Source organism: Neltuma alba, unplaced genomic scaffold (assembly GCF_004799145.2).
Source record: "Neltuma alba isolate B1F8T4 unplaced genomic scaffold, ASM479914v2 tig00011239_pilon, whole genome shotgun sequence".
Lineage (NCBI taxonomy): Eukaryota > Viridiplantae > Streptophyta > Magnoliopsida > Fabales > Fabaceae > Neltuma > Neltuma alba.
In genome coordinates this window covers 426314-453368 of record NW_021635958.1, presented here as the reverse complement: position 1 = coordinate 453368, position 27055 = coordinate 426314, and the positions used below count along the sequence as shown (strand labels likewise).

Here is a 27055-nt window from a genome sequence, read left to right as displayed (position 1 = left end):
AATAGTGAATGTCACGCACTATGCTGCCATAATTTTTTTTTTAAAAATTCCACCAACACCGATCTATTGGCTTGGCTGTAAGTCAAATCCAAACGGATCATATCGTGCATGTGCCTCTTCCAAATTAAGATCATCAATCTCATTATAAAATCATGATAGTTAGGGGAAGCAGTAAAGGACTCAATTTTTCTCAAGCAATAATGTCAAGTATCCATTCAAATCTTGTCAATAAAAGAAAAAAACTGATGCTGGGGGAAATACTCTTATTTAGAACTATTAATGCTTCAATATAATTAGATATTTGGATACATCAATCTAACCTTCTGAATTAACACATTTCCTTCTTTGGAATTGGGTTTATCTCATCAACACGAAAAGGAGATATAGAAGAACCAATTAAGTGCTCTAAATTAATTAATTAGTTATCTTTTCATCATATAATGGCTTTTCGTTTCCAGCAACTTGTTTTCTCCAGTCTAGATGGGTGGGGAACGGGACCCTGTGTGTGCATACAGATCGCAATTGTTTGAAACATATATGGCTTCTACTTGCACTAAATGTGGACACAATTCGATTCTTTCTTGGTTTGCTTGGATCTTCCCTATAGGGTTCCGAAATTGGCTATATGTCATAATGTTTTGTCCGTCGTCAACTCGCTAATTATTCTGTGGGCCGCCCATCATCTGTAGCATCCTAGTGGGACGTTACCAAAACCAACTGATTCACACAAACTGGATGAATACCTGACTTCTTCTGCAGAGGTTTAGTCCGTGTTTATATTTGTTGAAAACCACGTACGTTATGTTTATATAATGCATTTAGGAAAAATTAAGGACAAAGCTTTGGATATTTACCGCTAAATCTTGTGTTCGCGAAATTGACGGTTTCATTTTCCCAACGCATACATATGAAACCTTTTTTTGGTGATATTCCGTTCTTTTGACTAATCTATCTGATTTTTACTGAAATGTCGTGCTTTTTGAAATGTTCAAATACTGCAAACGCTGTAGCGAAGAAGAAAAAGTGTATCGATATATATATTCACCCAATTTACAGTTTACCGTACGTACGTCCTTCCAAGAAAACCAATTTTGTAGAAAGTCAATCCCTCGATTGATTAGTTGACTAAATTAATTACTTCGGTAACAAGTATTGATTTGCCACGATAATGGAGACGAAATGTCAAATCTTTTGACTATTAACTTGAAATTGCGAGTCAAAGAACGATTTTTAAAAAGAAATCAATATTCAAAAAGTTAATATGCAATGTATTAAGTCATGGTAGGTGAATCCTGTTTTCTTTAGAATATTTCCTTCAACAAAATATGACATAACAGATGCAGAAGATTAAAGGAGTCATTTGAATAATGTTAAGTTTACATTACACTTTTTTCTGAATAACCTGCGGCTTATAAATTCAGATATTTATAATTGTTTTATTATATCGAAATTAGTGTATATATAATTTTTTTAAAAAAATTATGATATGATAATTCCACAATATAAATAAGAAATTATTTGGTTATCTGCAAATAATCAGACAGCTGGCATGTCACTGTAGAGAAAATAAAGAATAAAAATGTGCCCCCTCCGTTTTTGAAGAAAAAGCGAATCATTTGATTTACTTTTAGTTTTTGAACGTAGCTTCTTACTGGAATCCTAAAATGTACCTCATGAAGGCCATGTCTGATCTTATGCTTCATTTATCATTGATCTTTTGAAATGCATGTACACATACCGATTACACACGTTTTGATATTTGGAATTTGAGAAATTGACCATATTATATATATATCGATTATAAATAAAAAATGCAGTCTGTTATAAATTTAATTATCTTTTATATCTTGATTATATCCTGCAACTTTGGTGGAATTTGATCAGATTCCAAATTAAGTTAGATGGAACTATAAGTTTATGTAACCAACCAATGATCCAATCCATCCATCCATTTATAATTTAGGAAGAATAATAATCTGCTGATTCCTCTCCTACTAGCTTGGACAGGTCATACAAAATGTTCACACACACACACACACATTAATAAATTAACTGCCCTTCATTTGCGATGTTATGTTATGATCCTTCAATTTCAAGTTTTCAACCAGTATCTAACCTAATCAATATAAATTGCTATCTTTGTATCTCAGTCTACTTTAATTATTATTATTAACGCCCACTTGCCTAACACGGCAAGAAAGAAGAAATAATATTGATGCACATTAAGCATGCCTCTGGAATCATATTTTATCTATAGTTGGCCAGGAAAAATCAGCGTATTAGCTCTTCTTCAAAGATATGTTCGTCATCGCAAATGTGAACGGAATGGGCTAGTTTTCGTGGAGATCGGGCATATTCGGAAAACAAAGAAGAAAAATCTGGCAGATAATTACGACAATTATAATAATTAAACAGAACCCTTCGAGGGCGTCTTCTTTTGTAATCGGGCAGGCAAGCTGGTAGTCGGTTGATTTTAGTTAATCAACTTTCAACGAAATGACATATACTTAATGGTTAACTGAAGCTCTCTGTTCAAACCCTTCCTCTCTATATATATGTGTGTGTCCATTTGTGTCCTTATGAATGTACAACTATATCCGGAAACTCCTATCTCTCTGCGGAAACTCCTATCTCCAAGACACCCATATAGCTGGAGCTTTGAATCAATGGAGAAAGTTGCTGCCACACGACTCTTGATTTGCGGTTTATTTGCTGTACTTTGTTTGTTCTCTTGCCCAGCAACTTCCTCGGAAGTCGGTAAGAACTCACTTAGCTTTTTAACACGCACAAATACAATAACACCAATCCCTTCACATGATATATATATATATATATATATTTATATATGCGTCCGCTTCAATTAATGTTCATATAATAATGTTGGTGATGGATGAACAGAGGACGAAAGTGAGTTCAGTTACGAGGAAGATGAAAAGAATGGACCATCTGGATGGGGAGAGATCAAACCAGAATGGAGACTCTGCAATACTGGAAAAATGCAATCGCCCATTGATTTGTTGAATAAAAGGGTTCAAGTGGTGTCCCATTTAGGGGCCCTTCAGATGAAGTACCACCCTTCCAATGCCACTCTTAAGAATAGAGGCCACGATATCATGGTAATTATCTTCAACTTATATGAATCTATCTCATTGATGAACGTAATTAATTCAAACAAGTAGTTAATCTACGTATGGTCCGAATTTAGTCATTTTAATAAAAACACTCGTTCATCAACATGGAAATGTCAAGTCTGTATTACAGAATCGACGTTAAATTCGAAGTTTTTTCTTTGATCCTTCCGTTCATTTTTTTAAAGTGAAATTAATCTATTGTTTCAAAGTGAGACTATTAAAATAATCTTGTTTGGAAATCCAATGTATATAACATCTTGTGGACCTATAATCTTTCCCCAAAAAAAAAAAAATCAAGCGACAAAATCCTTTTAATTAATATGCGTATGAAGATGACAAAATCCTTTTGGGTGAACGTAGTTGGAATGGGCTGCAGGCGCAGGCTACCTTCAAATCAACGAAACTCAGTATATTCTCAGACAATGCCACTGGCATTCTTTCTCAGAACATACCATCGATGGCAAAAGGTATGTAATATAAACTTTAAATTCCTCTATTGCCTACAATTATATATATATATATATCCCAAACAAAATAACTTGTTCCTCTTATTATATATATCTTGGCATAATTGATCTGTAGCTAAATTATACTGAGCTTTCTTGAATTTAGAACATGCATGCATATGCATAAATATTTATAATGTGATTGTATATATAGCAGTCAAGTTCAATATGATGAGGAGATTAAATGTTGAGATGCATTAAATTGCAGATTTGATCTGGAGTTACATATGGTGCACGAAACGGAAGCAGGAGAAGCAGCTGTAATTGGGATACTGTACAAGATTGGTAAACCAGATGCTTTCTTGTCATCGGTAAGCAACATAATTAAGGATAGAAAAACCCGACATATATGCGTCTTTATGATTTGTGTATAGCAGTCAAGTGGCATCTTAAACAAGACTATATAATTATATTCCGTCCCGAATAATTCTTTCTTAATTTGTGAACTTATCTGTCGATCTCTTCATTCATTGATGCATGTGACTAATTGATCTACCGTGGGAATTAATAGTTAAGGGATGATATAAAGGCCATATCTGATAAGACTGACGCAGAAGAAAACGTGGGAATAGTTGATCCTTGGCTGATTAAACCGAGTAGCTTGAGGTATTACAGATACATGGGTTCTCTCACCACACCTCCTTGTACTGAAAACGTTGTTTGGACCATCCTTGCAGAGGTTTGTTGCCTCCACTTTTGTTCCTTTTCAAGCTTAAGGATATCTGCTTAATCTTCCATCTACTGCTTTGAGAAGAGTGCACACAAAGATCTTTGGCCGACATAAAAAAGAAAAACTTTTGAGAGGAATTAGTTGTACTACCTCCTTTGATTGAGGTGTGCTAACTCCGTTCACTGTTCATTTTTGCTGTGAAAAGGTTTATAACGTATACTTTTAGTTATTTATATAAGAACTAATTGACTAATTTAAATAGATTAAAAAAACTAATTAAGTTATTTGTAATAAACAAATATTGTCTTTCCTAAAATACCCTTACTAATCATGTGTATTAGTTAGGGTATATATCATTTGATGAAATTTTTTAATATGTACAACTATTATAAAGACTATGTTGGGCAAAATGGATAAATATGAGAGATAAAATTAATTGAGATATTATATTTAAGACCAAATTAAGTGACAAACTAATTCTTATATTAAGAACGGAATAGAAGCCGCTCTTTTCTGTGGTTTGAATTATTATTTTACTAAACTCTCAGAAATTGACCCCCGCAGGTGAGAACTGTTTCAAAAAAACAAGTCAAGTTGCTTCGAGATGCTGTTCATGACGTAAGTTACTCAGTACATGAATTTTAAATATCTCAAGAAATTAAAAACACGAAATTACTTGAAAATGAAATATTATTATCTCCTTTCTTCGATCGTTAGGTACGTACACTCAGCAACTATTTTATTTTGCAGGGATCAGAGACTAATGCAAGACCACTGCAGCCAATAAACAACCGTTTGGTGGAACTCTATAAACCAAAGGCTTATAAAAAAGATTGAACTTCAACGCACCGTCCGATTCAAATATATCTTCTTATACATTATTTGCCTCCTGGCTATGATCATTATCACACATTTGGTCCAATAATTAGTTATTGCCATTTGCGCTAGCCATCTCTACGTTAATTTTTGTATCTTTCTATATTGTATAATAATACCAGAGTGTTTGACTTTACATAGACGTTCATCTTCTCTCAATATCAGACATCATTTCCTTCGGTAATTCTAAGGAACCTGACCACCGCCAAAACCTTGGGTTAAACATGAATGAGAAGTTCTATAGAAGGGGATAGGCTAAGTGAAAATTATCTAATAGTGTTTTAAATTAATATCAGTTTCTGTGTTGGCTCTATGTGCGCGCATAGAAGTGTCATTATATTAATTACCCAAAGGTGTCTTGGTTCAGTGCACCGATGTATTTAATTAATAATTAAGCCGTTAAGCCAATGGGCTGCATTGGAATTATTTGCTGGCCTGGCTTATGCGCACCTCATCATCGCCATGTCACATTTGGAACATTTTCAGGATTTATCTGGGGCTATGGATTCCCTCTATGTGTGAGGTGTTTCCGATAAATACAGGCCTTGTGGGAACAAGCCTACATATCATGGTATAAATTAACTGCAAAGGAACCAGCTGTTCGGTTCGAGGCTCTTGTTATGATGCGATAAGGACAACGTTTAGTCAGTCAATTAACTGATTAATTAAACAGAATATGCTTTCTATTATCCTCCAAATCGCTACTAAAAACGGAGATGATTCGTTGATTTATGCTTAGGGACAGAAATTATTAATGTTACATTTTACTAAAGGTGGATTGGACAACAACAAAAACACCTCTGAATGTTTGGTTTGATGTTGACAATTAAGTAATATGATCTGAAAGCTCCTGTTCCTCTAGCGATTCACATGATTTTCAAGGAAAAAGGAGGAAGAAAAGTTTCTCTAAACTTGTCACATCCTCATTATCTTTAACTTTGCGATGACTGAAATTACTTGTTAAGTAACAATGATTCAACTCTCAACTATTATACCATGTATAGTTCTTGTTATAAGACTTTCACGATCTCATGTCAAAGGAAAGGAAATTTCTCATAAATACAAAATTACAGGCAATTTATGCTTAGCAGTTGAATTTACAAAGATTATTATTTCTCTGGTTATTGTGGAGAAGCCATTTTTGCAAGGACCTTCATGATATCATCCATGGTTGGTCTATGCAAGGGATCATCAGCTACACAAGCCTTTGCTAAAACAGCCAAACACAGAGCCTCTGCAAGATGATAATCTTTCAGATTAGGATCCATGAAATTCCTCAACCCTTCAAAGCAACCCCCTTCACTGCCTCCTCCTCCTCCCCCCAAAAACCCAATAGAATCTTTCGCTAATTTCCCTTCAGTGTTCTCTCTTGCAGAGATCAGTTCAAGTAACACAATCCCAAATGCAAAAATGTCTACTTTCTCAGAAACAGCGCCGCTCCTAAGGCTCTCTGGTGCAGCAATATCTGCTAGTTTCCCTCTGAAGTCTTCTGTGACAAATATATTTCTACTGCTAACATTTAAATGAGCGTAAGAAGGAAAAGCGCAGCAGTGTAAATAGTGAAGAACTGTGGCTATATCAAAAGCTATTTGTGTCCTTTGTTTCCAACAGAGGACGTTGGATCCATCAGATAAACAGTCCCTTAAGCACCCATTTTTAGGCCATTCAAAAACCAAATATGACCATGACAAATCACTTTCATCATAACAAACACCAAGCAAGTTCACAATATTGATGTGGTTGATCTTAGAATGTAAATCAATTACCCGACGTGTGTCTTCGAATCTCATCCTCTTGATCATCACCTCAAGATTAGTAATTAACCCCTTATAGACTGAGTCACTTTTCTTGGTTTCTTCACTGAAATCCTTTGTGGCCATTTTGAGCTCTTCTATGCTGTAATTGACCAAACAGTACTTTATTCCGGCGAGAAGATCCGGAGAAAGACACGAAGTTGTTGAAGAGCCTCTCGTTGGTGACATGACGACGGAGGTCGAAGGAGTGAAAGGTTGAACACTTTCGCTCTTCCATTTCCTTAAGACCTTAATATACAATATGCTCACAAGGATTGCCATGATTAATAGCGAAAATCCTATGACACAAGCTGCGATGTACAAACTGGTGGGGCTTTTGACCCTGTGTGTTTTTGCCACTGGAATTGTTGGAAGAAAACCAGAAATTGGAGCTGGAGACGACTCTGGAATATCAGTAATCTTGATTGAATCATCTCTTACTGGGATCAAAACAGTTGTTTGTGGGAAAAGAGTTGAAAATTGATGCAAGTCATTGGCTTCTAAGAAATCTTCTTCTGAGATGCCGAATTTCGCCCTTATGTCACTATCTGAATCTCCCTGTATTATGGGGTATGTCACAAGGTAGTTCACCTTCTTGCCAATACTGGCGGAATCATCAGGGCATGAGCATCGAAGAGGAACATTAAGCTCAGCACCAGCTATTGTCGTATTGAGGTTGGCCCGTTCGAGTGTGAAAGATTTGAGCAGCCCTTCATAAACTCCACAAGCAATCTCTGAAAATGTTGTATTTTCCGGGACTACATACCTGAAAATAACTTGATAGAAACCACCAGAGCAGGAACAAGAGACAGGAATAAGAACCTCTCTGCCTGCTTCAAGGAACTGAGAAGAAGAATTGAGGTGGTTATTTTCTTGAAGCAGTGTGTCAGGGTTCATGTGGAAGAGCTTTGAGATCTCTGAAATGTTCTGAAAATGCTGGTTCGATCTGAACACCAAGTATGTTTCGCATGGATGCTGGGGAGTTTTACAAGTGTACCTCGAACCTGGGTAGGTGTCAGGTTCTGTAGAACAATTTTTAGGGTCGTAGAATTGCTGAGCTGAACTTGAACTAATGCATAGTAAGGCAATGAACCAGAGATAAATCATAATGGCAAGATTTGATTTCTGGTAAGAGCAGAATGAAAGAGGAACGAAGTGAATAAGTTCGAGAGGGACAAGAGAGAAACAAAAAATATGAAAGGCTGGCCAGAGTTGAAGTAATTAATTTAGTTATACACCTCAAACAATGAAGATGAGCATTTGACCGAAGATTTATTCGGAATTTGTCAAGATATATGGTCAAATGCTCATAGATGAGTCCAATGGCCGGCCGAAAAGGAAATGGCTACTTGAGAATATAATATGTTAATGATTGAAACGCAAAGTTTGCAGTATTTTATTGTTTGTCTGATATCGCTTAGGTTGTTTCTTAGCAATGCCTCTCAGTTTAGACACGTTGCAGTTTGTCGATTAGCCAATTAAAAGAAGGGGAACAAAAAAGTCTTTTTAATTACTTGAGGAACACGATATGCATGCACATTTGCAGATGAAGAAGACCAGTGTTGCGAATTGGGAGTGTAAGGAGAGGACATAATTTAATTTAGAGGTGGCTTTTCAATAATCATTTGTAAAATACGAAGTACTCTTTCCGTCCTTAATATAGAACCTAGTTGTTGAGTTGGTTTTGGTCTTAAATATTAGACCCATTTCTCATATTTATTAATTTTTTCTAAATTATCCTTCTGAATACTCCTTCAACCATAATCAAATAGAAGAGGGAGATAGGGTATTAAGGAAAATGATTATAGTATTTTAGGAAAAATATATCATATTTATTATAATTAACTAACTTACTTAACTTCCTTAATCTAATTAAATTAGTTAAATGGGTTTTATATTAAGAACAAAGGGTATAAAATATGAAATAAGTATGTGATCAGCTTCTGTTACCAAACGCCCTTCGCCACGACTCCGTTCACTTGACGGCCATCTCCAAATTTGGATGCCATCATCTTCATTGCTCCCAGAGCAGGACGTCGTTCGGCTTTCTTAATACAAACTCCCTCAACATTTGTAACTAAAAAAAGGGTTTAAAAAGATTATTGATAAGGATAAAATGATTTTTTTTTCCGGCCATGAATGGAGATAAAATAAAGGGTTAACCTACGTCCAATATAAATATTTTGTCATGTGCAGGTATTTTGTTATATATGTCCACCACACTAAAATATTTTTTTTAGATATATCCAACATTCTAAAATAATTTTAAAAAGTAATTATATATTTAAAATATTATCTCATATATAATTTTAATTTCATCATGAGTATTGATCTCACAAAAAAAAGACTTGCCAATAATCTATTTTACGTCATACATCTACTTTAACTTTATCTTTATTAAAATTAAAATGATTTGTCTTGTAGTAATAATTAAAGTAATTTGTCTTGTTATACTAATTAAAGTGTTTTATCTTCTTGTAATAATTAAAGGCATCTTTGCCTTTATGTCATGTTGTAATCATGTTTAGAAGCTTTTAGGTTTTGTTATGTCATGACCTCAAAGTCTTTGTATAAACCATGCTCCGTCAAAACTTAAAGATAGAAGGAATTGTAATAATTTTCTTATATAATATCAGTGTGTTTTTTTTTATAAATTCTCTCTAAACTTCTTTCTTCTACATTTTAAAATACTACTGTTAGATATTTTGTATGCTTGGCAAATATTTTAGATTTCACCTTAAATGAGTTATGTTATTTATTATAGGGAAAATAACAAAAAAAAACCATCAAAAGAAAAAAAATTGCACACAAACACCGGTTTATAAAAAATTTCGTCAAAACTCATATTATTATGAAAACTCATATTAATGTTGTCATACATCCTCATTTGTAATTTTTTTGGCCTTTTTTTTTTTTGCCATTTTTCATACATTATATGTATATTTACGGTAAAATTCACCCATCGTCCACTGATCTTGGAAAAGTAAAATCCGGATACAGTCGGGAGAAATCCGTCACGCATGGGCTTGCTTCCGATGCCCTTAGTTTCCGATGCTGCATATTGATTTATTGAATCACCTCACGCGCCAGGTGTGCTGTGACCTCCCTTCGTGGCTATGGGCATAATCGTATTTGCTTCGGTTTCTCGGAATATAAGCGCCCAGATTTTTCTGCTAAGCCTGCTAGCGAACATCCCAATTTCTTTGCGTTCGCCGAAAAATTGTTTATATTTGCGGAACAAGTAAAAATTGTTTATTGTCCGGATTTTACGTGCTGGTCAGTACTCTGCATTACAGTCAGCGACATGTTTCATGAATCTCAGTTCTCGCTAAATTAGGGTTAGGTTTCAAATTGTTAGTAGATCTTGGGGAAGCGGAAGTGGTTGCGTTCGTTTCCACTACACTGTCAAGATTTCCCTTGAAAATGCCGAAGTTCTCTTGCATTGTGCTTCTGTGTCCTATGCCGGGATCGTAATCACATTGTATTTGTGCCATCTTCATATAAGCTACTATCTTCATTTTTGTGAAATGTCTTCGGAGTCCAAATTTCAACCTCTCTGAAAACTCTTGCTTGGCGTGAATTTTTTCTTGACTTCTTTTCTCTCGGGGTTAGTTGTAAATGGTCTGGTAGTTGAGTTATGGAGCATTCTTGATTTGCGTGGAATAAGGGATCGATTTACTGTGGGATGGTGGCAAATCTTTAAACTTTGATAGTAGGTTGGATTGCAGGAAACAACGTGTATGCCATTGATGTCTGGGTTAAGGACTGTAATTAGTTTGCTCATGGAGATGGATAGATTAGTATCGGTGGGACACATTGTTTTACTTCAACTGCATGTGTATTTTAGATATGTTCTGTTAAATTACTTTTGAAATTTAGAGGGAGATTTTTATTTTTCTTGGAGGATATTAGTTTACATCCAGGCATCTCACTCTTCACCTCCTGGTGCACGTTACCAATATTTAGATCATGATGACAATGGAACTTTTGCGTGCCAGTATGTTAGTGCCTCAGTAAATCCTGTCAAGAGAGTGGTTTTCAATTGTTCATATAGTTTCCCGTCTTTAATAGTACCATTCTGTATACTTAATAGTAATGAAGTTTCTAAATATGTCAATGACATCTATACGTTGATTTTCTTATGTTAATCTAAAATATTTATCTACTGGTATCACAATGAACAGTCAAATATATGGCAAATTCTACAAGTTCTGGTCGTAAGGCTAAGGCTGATGAAAATAACAACGGGAGATGCGTGGGTGAGATAAGCCCAATCAACTCAGGCTCTTCTATGAAAGATGCGACTGGTCCCAGAAGGTCTATCAGAGAAACTTCATCAAAGAAGACCACTCCTAGTCCTTCAAGTATTCGAAAGTCCGAGCGACTTGGAAAGAGTACATCACTAAGTCCTCTTGTCAGGAGGAAGTCTGAAAGGGTTGAGAAACAGAAGATGCCAAGTCCTTTGAGGAGATCTACAAGAACTAAGAATTACTCTGATGTAGCTACATCAGGTTCCAAGAGATCTGACCCATTAGATTTAAAGCAGAAAAAGAAAAAAAAACACAAGAGTGTAAAAAAATTAACATTTGAAGCTGAAAAAGCTGAAAATGAAGAAAGTGATGGGGGAACTTCTCCGGTAAAGAGGAAGAGAATGGATGCTCGTGCTTTCCGGGCTATGTTAAAGAAGAAACCAAAGATAGGTAGATAGACTGTTGAGCAGTGTTATTACTTTACCTATTTCTTTTTACAAAAGAATTTATTCTTCCTTTTTTAGTTTTGTCACTCTTTACTGAGCAATATTTATTGCCTCTCTATGGTCAGAAAGGGTATGGCATGAAAAGCAGTGTATATGCACTTTTTAAAAATAAAGTATTTGAAGATGCTAATAATTATGTGGTTTGTCTTGCATCAAGATACCCTGGGATTTGCTTTTTTTTTTTTTTTTGTGGAATTGTAAATACTTCGAAATGTTGCTTGCTGATAGATCCTGATGATTGTCATGGTTGTTGTTGTTAACATTACCAGTTTATTGATTTTAATTGCTTGATTTACAGATTGTCCTGAGAAGACAAATGAGAAAGATAATTTAATTCAAGAAGGTGACAACAATGCTGAGGACAAGATTGATGAGCACTCCAAAGGGAGTAATTTAGATTGCAAAGAAGTTTCCAATAATGGAATGCTACCACCTGATGATGCCAAGGGGTTAGTTAACCTTTCTGCTCTTGAGGTTAGTTGGATTTTTTGTTTTCCTTGTCATATATGTAAATAATTATTTTGTCTAAAGATTTTTTTCCTCTCTTTACTTGTTTGGTTGGCATTTATGTATTTGGTTTATTAGGATTGTAGGTAATATGTAAGCTAAAGCTTATAGGGAAAGGCCTCATTGTGCATAGCGAGCTTAACTTAAACTGACACCGAGTATGCTTGTGGATTATAAAGGTGAATGAAATAGAAAACACTGTTTCATGATATTGAATTGGTTAACGATTGAAATAGGGTTAAGAAACATTCCCACAAAGACTCTGAACGTTGTTAAGAAACATTTCTAAGATGTTTATTTTTATCTATGGTTCAGTTATTAATCTTCTTTTACATTGTTATTTGCTTTAGGATAGAGGTGAAGCTGAATCCACCTTTGCTGCAGAAATTTCTGAGGAAGGCGTTGACTGCCCACCTTCAAATGGTGTCTCTGCAGAGATCCAAGCAGACAATGGAAAAATGTGTCTCATTTGCAAGCGTAGCGGGCAGCTTTTGTGAGTGACCTCTGTACATTTGTTATCTGTTTTTATGAGTGCCGATTTCCACAAGTTCATAACTGTTGTGATGCGCATCGTAGCATGACTTGATTTTCTTGTGGAGTCATTTTTGTCTTGTAATTGATTCTCAGATGTCTGGTGTCTATTGATTTTAGGCTTGGACGCACAAAATGCTTGGTCAATGGCTTAGATGTGTTTGATATTAATTGCTGGATTATTTTTGCAAAGCTTAGTTGAGTGTCGATTCAAAAAAAGAGCTTCTAAATGATTGAGTGAATTAGGCAAACTGTAATGTAATGTGATTGTGGTGAAAAGCCTATCTGACATTTTACACCCTAACTGCAGTGGCATTGATGCAGCAAGTTAATGTACTATTTTTATTGTGTGCTGTGAGCATTTGCATAATGATGTTTAATTCACATTCTTTCATAAATTGCTGCGTTTATCCATGATTAATTTTAATTTTAGCAGATTCTGTGATGGAAAAGAATGCGGTGGATGCTACCATCTTTCTTGTCTCGAACCTCCCATGGTGGATGCTCCCCTTGGAGTTTGGCACTGTCACCTTTGCTTGAAGAAGAGATAGAATTTGGTGTATATTCTGTGTCCGAGGGAGTAGAATCAATTTGGGATGTCAGGGAAGTCAAGGTGTTTCGTGCTAATGGTAGTGTGTAATGACAAAATCTCATTTGCTTGAACTATTCTTGATTCCTCTTGGATTTTCCCATATTTTCTTAATGTATTATAGCTTTTCTGTTTGTTGCCTTTGCATGCCGATGGGTATCTGCATACTGTGGTGTCTAACACTAATTGTCTGTTGTGTGGTTTTTGTTCCAGGATGGACAACTGAGAAACATTTTCTCGTGAAGTATAAAGGCCTTGCTCATGTTCACAACCGTTGGGTACCAGAAAGTCAGTTACTTCTTGAAGCTCCTCCATTGCTGTTTGAGAAATTTAATCAGAAAGATCAGGTCTTAAATTTGTTAGCTCTTATTTTGCAGTTCATGTTAGGTAAACCAGTAAAATAAGCTTTATGGTTGTTATGTTTAAATTTGTGTATACTGCTGAGAGTTTCATTACTTCAGGCCCTAAAGTGGAAGCCAGAATGGAGCTTACCTCACCGGTTGCTTCAGAAGAGAGCATTAATCTTTGCCCAACAGGATGGTGATCCCAGTAGCGGCCAGGCTATTGGTAATTCTGACTGTCATTATGAATGGCTTGTTAAATGGCATGGTCTTGGTTATGAACATGCATCATGGGAGCTGGACGACGCTTTGTTTCTTCATTCACTTGAAGGTCGGAGGCTGATTAAAGACTATGAAGATCGTCACCAGAGGGCAAAGAGAGTTCCTTTATCATCCAAAGTTGATAAGGTTGTTAAGATTATGAGAAGTTAGGCCTTTATGTTGCTGATATAATGGGGAAGATATGGGGATGGTTCTTTCAAAACTAAATTGGTAAATGTGTCAGTGTGTCAGAATAGGTAGACAAGATAGTGGAGGTCATTAACATTACATGGATTAGTTTTGGCACAATTGGTTGAGTGGAAACATTAAAGTTATGTGGTTAATATTGTGACTCTTGAACACAGACATCCTTATATTTGAACTCTATTTTACCCAATTTTCTTTCTTAATAAAAAAAGCCTCAGATCTCTTATGAAGGTTATGTTCATATCTCATCCTCATTCCTGACTGGTCTTCTTGGTCTGATATCAATCATCTGCAGAAACTAGACCGCATTACTTCTTTTAGCAAATTATCTCAGACACCTGGTGGATTTCCACCTGGATTTGGTATCAACAATTTGGATGCAGTTAACAAGCTGCGTGAGCATTGGCACAAGGGTCAGAATGCTGTTGTATTTGATGACCATGTGAGCTTGAACATATTATTATCTTTTGCCTTCATGCCATTGAATGGATATTATTTTGGCTTTTACGAATTATATATCTAATTTTCGCGTCTCAATTTGGGAGACATTTGAGATTTGGAATTATGCTTTTAGTATTCATAGAAAACTGATGTCTATTATTATAATGAATTTTGCAGGACAGAATGGTGAAAATGGTTGCATTCATCTCATCTCTGGTCTCTAATACATGTCGACCTTTTCTCATTATCTCAACTTCTGCTGCTCTCCATTTATGGGAGTATGAGTTTTCTTGTTGGGCCCCATCTCTCAATGTTGTTATTTACAGTGGAAACAAAGAGATTCGTAGAAGCATTAGGAAACTAGAATTTTATGGGGAAGGTGGCTGTCTGCTTTTCCAAGTGCTTATAGTACTTCCAGAGATCATCATTGAGGTGTGTGCAAGAATCTAATGTTGGTTACTGTTGAGTGTTTTATTTGTCCTGGGGTGTTGAGATTGAGTCGGTTATAGATGAGTTGTGATTTTATTTGGACTCTTTCCTGTCCCATTTGTCATGTTATTTTATTTTTCATATGCAGCTGAGGAATGCTGTTAAATATTAAACTTAAATGTGATGTTTAATAATAGTTAATTTTGCTCTGCAGGATCTAGAGGTTTTGGAAGGCTTAGAATTTGAAGCAATCATAATTGATGAGTCCCAGTGCTCAAAGATCTCATCTTATTTGAAGCAAATTAAAATGTTAAAGACAGATTTCTGGATTCTTCTATTCAGCGGCCAACTAAAGGTTTGTTTCTTTCCATGCTTAGGTTCCAGTTTTTTCAATCAACTCATTGTTTGTTGCTAAATATTAACTTACTGGGTTTTACAGGATAGTGTTGTAGAATATCAAGATATCCTGGCTTTTCTTGATCACCAGAGTTACAATGAAGATAATGGTGATTTAATCTCGAATTCCAGTGATATTGGTCAACTAAAGGATAAGCTGTCAAGTTTTGTTGCATATAGATGCAACTCTGACTCCTTTAGGTTTGTTGAGTATTGGGTTCCTGTAAATATCTCCGATGTGCAACTTGAGCAGTATTGTGCTGCTTTACTTTCAAACTCTTCAATACTACGCTCACAATCAAAATCTCATGTCACTGGGGCACTTCATGACATTCTTACGACTACCCGGAAGGTAAGGTCAAAATCTGTGTTAGTTGCATCACTTGCCTGATCGGGAATGGATCAAAGATGTCAAAGTTTGGTTTAATATTTTGACATCTTATGCTTGCACATCTTAATTGTGTGAATTTTATGCTGGGAACCTGTTGCCCTTCTATCTTGACATGTCTGTGTACTTTGTGCTCATTAGTCTTAGATGGTTATAATCAATTGGTAATAAATAATAATCCCTTCCTAGTCTTGAGTATAAAATTTTTAACATGAGGTCTTGCATATAGGTAGAAAAACTGGGTGCATGATCAATTCATCTCTGAGAAGTAATAAAATTAAATTGTAGTTATTGATGTAGTTGGAAACCATGTTTCTAAGCTGGGGAACAAGGTTCATGAGCTGAGGAACTGATAGCTGATGTGACGGAACGTAAATCTAGGGAATAATCTGAGCAAACACTTATTATATTAATATTCAAACTGGTCTTCTCTTAGGTGGGAAGAAAGATAAACTACAGCAGTGATAAGCTCACACACAATGGAAATGAACTACTGATAATGAAAGAAACACACCCGCACAAGGTTCACCAACAATAAAACACTCTGAAAGCAGAAAAGATGATGATGAAGAAAGAAGCCTTCCTCCACTGCAATCCTGGTATTCAAGAGACTGGGCACCCTCCCTCACAAAACCACTAGCTTCCTTAAATTCTCATTGAACCCTTATTCCCCAATATATACACAACAGCCCCACCCCACTTCGTGTGCACACACCTGTGCGGGTTAGTCTCAACCCATTAATGAGGGCCCATCAGATATATTTTTAACATCTTTGGTTTAATTCTTTTGCTGTGTGGGTGCTGAATCTGATTTGGGGGTGTTTGGATTAGCTTTTTATAAATGATTTTACAGAGTATGAGGCAAATATAGGAGAAGAGTTTCGTATCATGGAAGCACTTTTATTAGGTGTTTATGTTGTTTTCCAAACACCCCCTTAGTGTTCCTGCGTATGTATGTTCAAAAGTTAGGTTTGGAATCATCTCATTTATTTGATTTTATGCTTTTATTTGATTTGCTAACTGTTTACACTTAAATCAACTCCTACGCTCTATTTGTCTGAAAAATAGTTGACTATATGTTAGTGCTAATAGCTATTTGATTGTCGCAAATTTTCTTCATGTTTTCATTTTTTGCCTGTGGTATCTCATGACAGTGTTGTAATCACCCCTATCTTGTTGATGAATCCCTACAAAGTTTACTTATCAAAGATCTTCCACCGGCTGAGATCCTGGATGTTGGAGTAAAAGCAAGTGGGAAGCTGCAACTTCTTGATTCCATGCTCATGGAATTGAAAAAACAAGGTCTGAGGGTGCTTATTCTTTTCCAGGTACACATCTTGTTGAGCATCCTCCCGTCAAATTTTCTTGAAAATTTTCCTGTTTAATTGTTCTCCATGCTTTTTAATTCTATATGTTTTGTTTTTATTGCTTCATACTCCCCTGGTAGTTCATTTAAGCTTACAAGAAATTGGGCATATTAAACTGATGATCTATTTTCATTTGGAAATTTGTATACAATAATAGTCCAATCACACTACTCAAATTTGGGAAACGACAATTGTAATCTAATCAAACTTTGAATTGTCCATGAACTAAGTCCTGGAAATCATATTTCATCTGCTTGATTTGCTTTGTATTAGTTGCTCTCTCTGTTTTTTTTTTTTTTTTGGGGGGGGGGGTTTCAATTATACTTGTGAGAGAGAGAGAGTGTGTGTGTGATCAGATGCACGAATACAATGATCAATGCATCTCTTTTATGCCTCCACCATTGAAGCAGTGTACTAATTTAGTGAGTTATATTTACGCTTTTATTGAAAATTTTAATCTGCAGTTCCTAGGTGGTTCTGGGAGGGTTTCAATTGGAGATATTTTGGATGACTTGATACGTCAAAGATTTGGTCCCGATTCATATGAAAGAATTGACAAGGGTGTTTTGAATTCTAAGAAGCAAAGTGCTCTGAAAATGTTTAATAACAAGGAGCATGGGAGATTTGTACTTTTATTAGAGACAAATGCTTGCCATCATAGCATCAAATTGTCATCAGTTGATACCATTATCATTTTTGATAGTGATTGGAACCCATTGAATGATATAAGGTCCCTTCAGAAAGTAGCACTTGATTCACAGTTGGAGCATGTTAAAATATTTCGCTTGTATTCGTCTTTCACTGTTGAAGAAAGAGCCCTAGTCCTTGCTAAGCAGGATAGACCGCTTGATAGCAAATTGGACCTAAGTTGGAGTACTAGTCACACGCTGTTGATGTGGGGCGCATCATCTTTATTTGATGATTTAAAAGCTTTTCATGATGGTAAAACTGATATCTTAAGTGTGAACTCCTCATCTGCACAATTATCTTTGAAACAAGCTCTACATGAATTCTTATCCATACTTAAGCAAAATGGTGAAGATACTGACACAAGGGACTGCTCATTTTTATTGAAAGTCAAGCAAAATGGATTAAAATACTACCCAAATTTTTCTTTGCTTGGTGAGTGGAAATTTAAGTCACTGGATTCAGAGCCATACCACTTATTTTGGACAAAAGTTTTGGAGGGCAAAAATCCACAATGGAAATACTCATGCGGTTTATCTCAAAGGAGCCGGAAAAGGGCTCAGCATATGGATGGTTTGGGAAAGAGGTCTGACTTTGAGAATGAAGAGGTAGTGAAAAAGCGCACAAAATTTATAAATAATGCTGATCAGCCTTATTCAAAACGTGAAGGTGAAAAATTATCCGCTGGAAACAAGGAAGGTTAGTGATTGCTCCTGTTAATAAGTTCACTTTTTTTTTCAACTCTGTAGTTCGATTGAGTTGAGAGATTGTTTCTTGCATCCTTTGTGGTTTCTCATTGAAATTTCTGAAACATCACGTCCTTTTGCAGGAAATTTTGGAGAATCAAGGGGTAATGTTTCTCAATTAATTTCTTATTCAACTGCTTGCTTTAATGATCCACTGCATGTGAATCATTCTTGCACTGTTTGACTTTGAATTTCAGAAAGACCTCAAGGCAATGATGTTGAATTCCTGAAAGCAAGGAAATCACGTGATGAGCAGAGGAGCTTACATCTTTCTCTGAAGTCAGAAATAGCTAAGCTTTGTGGAATCCTTGATGTCCCAGTATGATGCCTGTTTCTCTTGATTTTGTCCCTTCCCATGTGTTCTTACAGGCAGAAGTGCAATCTATTTGCCGGATTAATTTTGAACTGGTGAAATGTGCTTTTTCTGGGATCGGAATCTGATGATCATTTTTGGTTGTTTGTTAGTGTTGATCAGTTTGCTAAAAAAAAAGTGGTACTTAAAGACTATTTATTTTTTGGCCATTTGACTTGAGAACAACTTCAACACCACTAAAGTAGTAACAGTTAGGCAGTTCTACAATATATGCTTGATTATAAGGCCTTCGGAGGACTTGATTTTCTTTGTTCCTGGGGAGCTTCAACCTTCCTATCATTAATATAAAATAGCAACAAGTTGATCGTTGTTATTTCAAATTCTGACGTTGGTGGTTTGGGTTTCGTTGTTATAATTGCAACTAATGAGTTGTAGGGACATATCAAATCTTTAATGCTAGCAGAAAGCAGATAGATTAGAAGGTAGAACTGCTACTGGGAAGAATTAAATGATCAGCAATGGCTGCACTATGATATTGAGAATTAGCGCTATTCAGAAAATTAATGAACAAGGATAAAGAAGTCAATTGGTTTTGGATCCATTATTTTCTCTTTATTGAACAAATTTTGTGACTTAATTACAGAATACCCGTCAGATCCATGCCTAGATTACTATTGAAGTTAGTAAAATGGGGGACATTGCCATTTGTTTTGGTGCTTCATGGATGGATTCAAGTGTTCGTCCTTGATGAATGCTAGACATCAGAGCATCTGGTGAATGAATTTTAATTTTTCCCCTATTTTTTTATCTTGTGTCTTGTAAGGGGGGTTACATGGATATGGACTTCTGAAGTGGGAGTGAATTGATATGTTATATGAACGTAGGCTTGGCGTTGTTCCTATTAAACTAAGATTCAATATCATGAAACCTAAGGTATGTTAGAACAAATGCAGGGTGTGGACCTTCTAAGCTGCAGTCAAATATTTAATTGAACCTGGGGTTTCTGATGAGGGATCATATCTGAAAATTTTGTATATTGAATGCGTACTGAGTCTTTGACCAGTCTAAAGCTGGTGGTATAATAACACAAATTTCTATGATGCAGGATAATGTCAAGAGGATGGCTGATGAATTTCTTGATTATGTCATGAACAACCACCATGTGAATAGTACTCTTCCAAAGTCAATATTGGAGGCTTTTCAAATTGCTCTGGTCAGAAGATACTCTTCCATTTTCCTTCATTTAATCCTTTGTCTTCCTTACTGTCTTCCCCTCATGTTGCCTAGCATCAGATGTAATCGTGTTCTAAAAGGATGCTGGCATTTCATTCTCTTTTTGTATATTTGAGTGTTGGCAAGCCAAAGTGAAACTGATGATCTTCATAGTAATAACATTTTTATCCTTACGTTTACACGGGTATTATGGTTGTCGAGATAGGACAAGTGGACTCTCCAAACTGGAAACAAAGTAAGGGCGAGGGAGTGATGTTTAATGGATATGATAGACCTAGAAAAAGAATAGGTTAAGACAAGAAACTAGTGAAGTGATCGCGTCTTTGGTAGAACCTTGCACCTGAGTATTATTTATATTACCTGAATTGATGCTTCTCATCCAATATATATATATATGGAAGAGCAAGGATGGTCCAGTATCTACCTACAGCATGATGCGCAAGAAAGAAAAGGAATGGTGATGGTAATGATCCTGACTTTCAAGAGCTCAGGAGTCTCCCAATGAACTAGATTTTTCCAGCCCCCTCCCTGCACTCTCCTTCCTTTAGTAGATTCTTTTCCAACACTCGCCTCCCATCCTAACATCCTTCTCACGGGACAAAGTTAGTTGCATCACGAATTCCCATTTCTTTGTCTGACTTAAAACTTCCCTAATTGGCATGGGAGTTACCTCTTCTTTGAGAGTTAGTCAGGTCCGCTTTTCTGTTGGGCTTATCAGTCTGCAGTCATCTACATATTAATTTGATGGTTTGTCAAAAATTATCATAATCCTATAAACTTCATCCCGAGTCTTCAAGATCATTTGACATGCAATATTTGGCTGGATCGCGAACAGGTTAATGAGTTTATACTCAGTTTGAAAGATCTTTACCAAGCCATTGCTAGTTGACTTGACTTTTCCAAATCCTTGACTGATACAAATTTACAAGTTAGATCAAGAGTTTGCACTAGGTTCAATCGAGGAAGTATATAATTTACATAGAATTGTGCTATTGCAGCTGAAATATTTTGTCATCAAGAAGCAACATTTTCCTAATTGCTTTAAAAGTAGTTACTTTTGCCCGTTTGAATGATGGCCTCGTATTCTTCTCTCTTTCTAATGAGCCATGTAGTTCTCATTTCAACAACCCATTTGATTGCAATAGAATCCTACTGTCACATTTTGCAAGTTTACTTATACATTTGTTTTAAATATATTTTGATGGGTTTTGTTACCTAAGCACAATTGGAAATGGGAAGATATGACGGTTAGTTATGTTAGGTGGAGACATTAGGCCTATAAATAAAAGGGGAAGCAATGTATTAAGATTCAGTGCTGTGACAGTGGAAAAGTGCATGGGGAAATTGACAATGAAAAAGTGGAGGAAGTAATTGGGGAGGTGTTGGAACAAGTATCTCAAGACACAATGACTGACAAAAGAAGCAACAGCAAGGAATTTTGTTAGTGGCTTTTGGGTAAGCTCACGAGGTGTTCTATTCCATTGTAGTCTTGGGAAGCATTTGAAGTGTTATTTGGTGTGAGTGGTTGTGTAATGAGGCACTTTAGGGTATCTGTTTGCTAAGACGGTGAAGTTTAAGTGTGAGTCATAAGCTCTTGCTGAAGACCTATTTCATTATAATACCGTAGTCTCTACCAATTTGGACATTTTGCTTGGTTGTGTGAGTTGGGCTTGTTAGCAGGGTCCTATTATCTTCTAATTGACAATATGTCAAAGACTCATGTTTAGTAGCATAGAATTGTTATTTAGATTTTGTTTACCTGTGATGCTCAAATGATCTGACAAGTTTTTTCATTGACATTGCAAATATCAGTGCTGGGCCGCAGCTGCTTTGGCAAAGCACAAGATTGACCATGAAGCTTCCCTTATGCTTGCAAAACAGCATCTAAAATTTGATTGTAGGAAGGATGAGGCAAATGTAATTTATTCAATGTTGCGGTGTCTGAAGAATATATTTTTGCATCGAACAGGAAATTACAATGTCACTGGCTCTCCAAAAGCTTCTGCATCTGGATTATCTGATAAGAATTATTCCTGTACGGGCTTGGCACTAGAAGCTGAATTGGCTAAGAAAGATGTCTTAAAAAGCATTAAAGAAATTCAAAAGAAATGCCAAAAGAAGCTGAGGAAGTTACTCTTTAAGCATCAAGAAGAAAAGAACAAGTTGGATGCAACATATGAGGAAAAAAGGGCCGATCTTGAGAAAAAGTACAAAATAGAATCAGCTGTTATTCGGTCCCGTTCTCCTAATGATGTGATCAGATCAGAAAACCTCAAGAATTTAGATATTGAATATAATGAAAGAATTGAAGATCTGAAGCATCAGTACGAAATGCATCTCAAAGATCTTGAGAATGTCCAATCGACAGCAAGGCAAATGTTACAGAATAGGGAGGTCGCTTGGGTGGAAGATGTGAAGTCTTGGGCACAAGATGAATTGTTAAACGCACTTCCTTCAAAAGAACATGGGAATGGGATAGAATACTTGAAGACTAGCATGCAAGCTGAGCCTGACTATGATCCCAAGAATAGGTGCCTTGTGTCCAATCTTGTTACTAAGGATACTAATTTTGATAGAACAGTTGAAGCCATGATAGGGACTCGTCTTGGATCATCTAGAACTCCTGAAATCATGTCCCCTATGCTTGTACAGTGCGGTGATCCAGTTGATGGGCAAACTCCTCCGGTTGAGGCTGCTAGTGCTTATGAGGGCCATGATAGAGCTCAAAACGTATGTGATAGTCAAGGGAAAATTATCTCCGTGCCTGCCCATCCAAAAGAACATAATGTCAATGGAGCCACACGCATGATGAACGAAGGGGAAGGACATAATATTTTCTATGATGGTTGCGGGGAAAAAACTGTGCCTGATGGCTCAGAGAAGGATACAGCCGTGGATCCTTCTTCATCCAGGGAACTAATTCCTGATAGAAGTCCATTGAATGTTTCAGATAGAGAGTTATCATCAAGACAATGTGAAAGTCCACCGTTGCCAGATCAGCAAACTTCTCTTGAAGTCTCATTATGCATACGTGATGGACAGGTCCCAATTGAAGTGCCTGAAACTAGTTGTGGAATAGCTGAAGGTAATAAGGGCGGAGAGCACCAAAGAGATGGGGTATTGTTGGATCAAACTGCCACATCAGAGGAGCGGGAACAGATGTCAAGAACCATGAACAATAACACTTTGTCCCAGGTGACAGCACTGTTATCAAGCTTTCCTTCAATGTATCCTTTACTTGTACTGTGAACTTTTATATTTGTAAATGGGGTGCAGAGTGCTGTACTATGCAGTAGTACTATGTTGTCAGTCTCCACATGCTTAAATAAACTAGAATGGCTTTTTCAGCCAAAGAGCGTAGCATTTAAAAGAAATAAATATTTAATGTATAATACTGTGAGCTACATCAGGTTGTGGAAAACATGAAAGATATTCTGGAATCTTCACTTATGTAAAGTTTCTTTTCTTTTCTTTCTTTCTTTTTTTTTTGTGTGAATTCTTTTGTACCTTGGTGGGCACAGGTCATTGGTTACTTTTCATAAAATTTCTAGTAATGGTCGATTGTCTTTTTAAGCTCTTAGGAAGTTGGGTCGTTACTTTGTTAGGACGAGTTTAGTGTGCTAGTACTTGCTGATTTATCTTCCTTGATGAATGGCTTGTGGACTTTGCAACTATAATGTCTTGGATATCTTTTAGAATCATAGATACATCTTACATAACCTTTGCTTTCATTTCTTGCCTATCAGGCACTACAAGATTCACCTGCCTCTTTATTAACATCCCCCAGAATGGTTGATAAAGATGCAACGGTGGGAGAAATACAGAATTCTTCGGGACTGGTTGAACAGTTATCTAATCCAGCTGATATTATTCCAGCTAATCAATGTAATCTGCAGTCAGTCGTGGAGCCTCTAGAGCAGGTGCAGGAATTACCATCTGCAGAGTGCCTTGCTTCCAACCAGGATACAGCTGGAGAAATGCAGATCTTTGCTCCGCAAGTTGAGCCTGTCTCTAGTCCTGTTGATGCTTTACCAGCTGGTCAATTTAATCATGACCCAGCCATGGAGCCTCTAGAGCAACTACAGCAATTACCTTCTGCAGCGGCCCCTGCTGCTAACCTGGACACTTCTGGAGAGTTGCTTAACTCTTCCCAGCAAGTTGAGCCAGTCTGTCGACAGGATAATGGGGCACAAGCCAATGGATTGAATCATGAGTCACGGGTCAGGGAGCTTCTACAGCAGATGCAGCAACTTCCGCCTGCTGTCCCTCCTAATTCCACCCACAATCCATCAGTGGCAACTGAAACTGAACTCCGGTCAAATAATGAAGATTCTCTGTGTGGCCAGGTTTCCCCTGCACCAATGGAGGTTACAAATCAGGCTGTCGTTCATTCTGCCTCTGAACTTGATTCACACACACCTGTTGGTACATGCAGAACGCAATCATTAGGCACTAGAAATGTGTTCACTCCTCCAGAGATCAATAACCGTCCTAGACAAACTACAAGCCAATCAGCAGACACGGATCCGTTAAAGAATGAATTGGACAGATTACTAAGAGAGTCAGAGCAAACCTTGAAATACTATGAAGATATGGTTGGTTTCTGTTGTGCCTAGAGCATTTTGCTTTGGCTCTGCTTTGCCTATGTTATGTTATCTTTATCTCATCACTTGTTTTAATGTAACTATTTCTGTTACTTGAGCAGAAATTGCAGTTGAAATCTGATTGTGAGAGAGAGCTGGAGGAAACTCGCAGGAAGTATGACGTCAAGTTACAGGAGAGAGAGCTTGAGTTTCATCTGAAAAAGAAGAACCTGGAAACAAATATCAACTTAGTTCTCATGAATAAGATGTGGGCAGAGGCTTTTAGGTCCAAATGCATGGATCTTAGAGTATCCGGACCACAAGGAATGCAGCAAGGTATATGACTTTATTAGGAAACTTTTTTATTTGATATCACATCTGGTCCGTGAGGGCATGGGCACCATGGCCTTAGGGCCAAGATGATTATTGTGATACTCATCACTATGGTCTTGCCTGATTTGGAGCCAAGATGATTATTGTGATACTCATCACTATGGTCTTGCCTGATTTGGAGGTTGAATGTATGTGCTCTTGTATGAACAGCAATAACTCTTAAATTTCACCAAATCTGCCTTGATACCACTTGATGTAGAAGTGATAACCAGAATAGATATAAGGGGAAGAGAGGAAGGTAAGGAGGGAGATGTAGACAGATGGGAGGAAGGGGGAGGGAAAGAGGCAATAGCAAGCCAAGAGAACTTTATTAATTGTTACTCGGACTTTAATCACTAAAGGCTTTATGTAGAACGCGAGAGGTACCTCCTAATATGATAAATTAATAAGATCATTGACCAAATGATAATTTCGACAGACAAAACGATAATGAAATTCAAAATAGAAACAATTAATTAAATCATTTTTAATTTCTAGGTTTATTCATAATACCTAATTTTCTCTATCATTTCTCCATTAATGTCCATGCTGTTGAACCATATTCATAGTGTCATGAATATACACCATATGTTAGTTAAATCATTTTTAATTTCTAGGTTTATTTTTTATACCTAATTTTCTCTTCCATTTCTCCGTTAATGTCCATGCTGTTGAACCATGTTCATGGTATCATGAATATGCGCCATATGTGGATGTTTGTAGTACTGATTTGCCTATGGTTTTGCTTGACCATTATTTTATCATCAGATCCAAGTTTGGCACAGCAATTGGTTTGGACTTCAAGCCAGCAAAGAGATGTGAGGCCTTCCCAAGCAGCAAGTCCACCTCATGGGCCTCCTGCATCTACACTGCAGCATTTGGCCGCTGCTTCTAGCCCTCAAACCATGGCGCCACCTCCCCCTGTATCCAGTATGCGGACCTTCCCTCTAGGGAGCTCACAGATTTTGGTGCCACCCATGCCTGCTACGGCTAGCTCTTCACCCATGGTGCCACTTATATCTACTATAACTAGCTCGCAGAACATGGCACCCCCTCTAGTGGCTGCTTACAATGCACCTCCAAGGCCACCTCACATCAACTCCATTCCTCCGTTGGCAAACCATCAAGCTGGTAGTGGGTTCCGTACCACTCCTCCCCATCTCCAGCCTTATAGACCACCAACATCTGGCGTGTTGAGTCAACAAGCTCCTAGTAACAATCCTGCAATGCCCTCATTGCCTAACCATGCTCGACCAACACTTCCAACCAATACATCTGATCCTCATAATAGAGTGCAACGGCCTGAAATTCCTGTAAGGTTACCCATTCCTAACTTCTCAGCCAGGGAGCCAGCGATGGGTGGTAATTCTCAACTGGGTATGAATCTGTCAAATACTCTGTTACGTCCATCAAATGTGACATCATTGCAGCAATCTAAGTTTGGCACCGCTAGTAGCATGCGGGATGACTGTGTCCGTCCAGCTATGTCACCCAACGTAGTCTGTTTGTCAGACGATGACTAACCTATCAGGAAGAGCTTGATTTCAGCTATTTTGTCCTAACACGATATATAGCCGGCTCCAAGATTTGCTTTAGTTTCTTGTGTTTCAGAGGCCTCTGATTGCGGTTGGCTATTGATGTGCAGCAAGGCCGTTATATTAACTTTCGGCTTTTGTTAAACGCGTTATTGTATTTGAATATTTGATAGTAAAATGTACATATATGTAATTAATTACCTTGGTAAAAGAAAAATCCGTAAGTAATTGTCTTGGATTTGGTTCTTTGGGCTGCTTTTGAGCATGATCTGAAGCATGGTGGAAGCCAGCTAGATCTAAGGGCCTCTTTTTGGTTCCGCAAGAGTTTTCGGGGGGACAGAAATGGAAGTGGTTGTGTACATGGAAGTAGAAATAGAGTTTAAAAGTTTGTTTGCTA

General features: G+C 37.0%; 4 protein-coding genes and 1 long non-coding RNA gene across 7 annotated transcripts in view; 3 read left to right on the top strand and 2 right to left on the bottom strand.

The window, feature by feature from the left end:
* LOC114762709 (uncharacterized) overlaps positions 1-12796 on the bottom strand; it is a 14612-nt gene extending 1816 nt beyond the window's left edge. Inside the window, exon 1 of the long non-coding RNA XR_003742275.1 lies at positions 12785-12796. This is a non-coding gene — a long non-coding RNA (uncharacterized LOC114762709). The remainder of the gene's footprint in view (positions 1-12784) is intronic.
* Positions 2601-5325, top strand: LOC114762707 (alpha carbonic anhydrase 7-like). The gene is made up of 7 exons (XM_028952257.1): positions 2601-2757; positions 2899-3116; positions 3492-3598; positions 3846-3948; positions 4149-4316; positions 4872-4925; positions 5058-5325. The coding sequence occupies exons 1-7, from the start codon at positions 2667-2669 to the stop codon at positions 5142-5144; spliced, it is 828 nt and encodes a 275-aa protein (XP_028808090.1). The 5' UTR covers positions 2601-2666; the 3' UTR covers positions 5145-5325.
* LOC114762706 (lysM domain receptor-like kinase 4) lies at positions 6271-8083 on the bottom strand. The gene has a single exon (XM_028952256.1). The coding sequence runs from the start codon at positions 8081-8083 to the stop codon at positions 6305-6307; it is 1779 nt and encodes a 592-aa protein (XP_028808089.1). The 3' UTR covers positions 6271-6304.
* LOC114762708 (uncharacterized) lies at positions 9968-12676 on the top strand. Its single transcript, XM_028952258.1, has 4 exons — positions 9968-10066; positions 11161-11676; positions 12031-12206; positions 12595-12676. Exons 2-4 carry the CDS (start codon positions 11169-11171, stop codon positions 12598-12600), a joined length of 690 nt encoding a protein of 229 aa, XP_028808091.1. The 5' UTR covers positions 9968-10066; positions 11161-11168; the 3' UTR covers positions 12601-12676.
* On the top strand, positions 12606-27055 carry LOC114762704 (helicase protein MOM1). 3 transcript variants are annotated; one of them, XM_028952253.1, is made up of 17 exons: positions 12606-12732; positions 13207-13399; positions 13573-13706; positions 13821-14108; positions 14464-14610; positions 14787-15041; positions 15253-15393; positions 15478-15786; positions 16977-17150; positions 17654-18575; positions 18706-18726; positions 18820-18941; positions 20041-20148; positions 21981-23363; positions 23915-24763; positions 24874-25087; positions 25892-26906. In XM_028952253.1, exons 2-17 carry the CDS (start codon positions 13225-13227, stop codon positions 26644-26646), a joined length of 5997 nt encoding a protein of 1998 aa, XP_028808086.1. In that variant the 5' UTR covers positions 12606-12732; positions 13207-13224; the 3' UTR covers positions 26647-26906. The 3 variants fall into 3 exon arrangements, with proteins under 3 accessions (XP_028808086.1, XP_028808088.1, XP_028808087.1); XM_028952255.1 differs by lacking the exon at positions 18706-18726; XM_028952254.1 differs by lacking the exon at positions 12606-12732 and having other exon boundaries at positions 13204-13399; positions 25892-27055.

Excerpts from the sequence above, each read along its gene's own strand:
- LOC114762707 (XM_028952257.1), top strand. The coding sequence starts at position 2,667 with ATGGAGAAAGTTGCTGCCACACGACTCTTGATTTGCGGTTTATTTGCT. Across the intron at positions 3,117-3,491 it reads ATAGAGGCCACGATATCATG|TTGGAATGGGCTGCAGGCGC; the intron begins GTAATTATCTTC and ends GGGTGAACGTAG. Across the intron at positions 4,926-5,057 it reads TTCGAGATGCTGTTCATGAC|GGATCAGAGACTAATGCAAG; the intron begins GTAAGTTACTCA and ends TTTATTTTGCAG.
- LOC114762706 (XM_028952256.1), bottom strand. The coding sequence starts at position 8,083 with ATGATTTATCTCTGGTTCATTGCCTTACTATGCATTAGTTCAAGTTCA.
- LOC114762708 (XM_028952258.1), top strand. The coding sequence starts at position 11,169 with ATGGCAAATTCTACAAGTTCTGGTCGTAAGGCTAAGGCTGATGAAAAT. Across the intron at positions 11,677-12,030 it reads AAAGAAGAAACCAAAGATAG|ATTGTCCTGAGAAGACAAAT; the intron begins GTAGATAGACTG and ends CTTGATTTACAG.
- LOC114762704 (XM_028952254.1), top strand. The coding sequence starts at position 13,225 with ATGCGGTGGATGCTACCATCTTTCTTGTCTCGAACCTCCCATGGTGGA. Across the intron at positions 18,576-18,705 it reads ATCCGCTGGAAACAAGGAAG|GAAATTTTGGAGAATCAAGG; the intron begins GTTAGTGATTGC and ends GTCCTTTTGCAG. Across the intron at positions 18,727-18,819 it reads AAATTTTGGAGAATCAAGGG|AAAGACCTCAAGGCAATGAT; the intron begins GTAATGTTTCTC and ends TTTGAATTTCAG.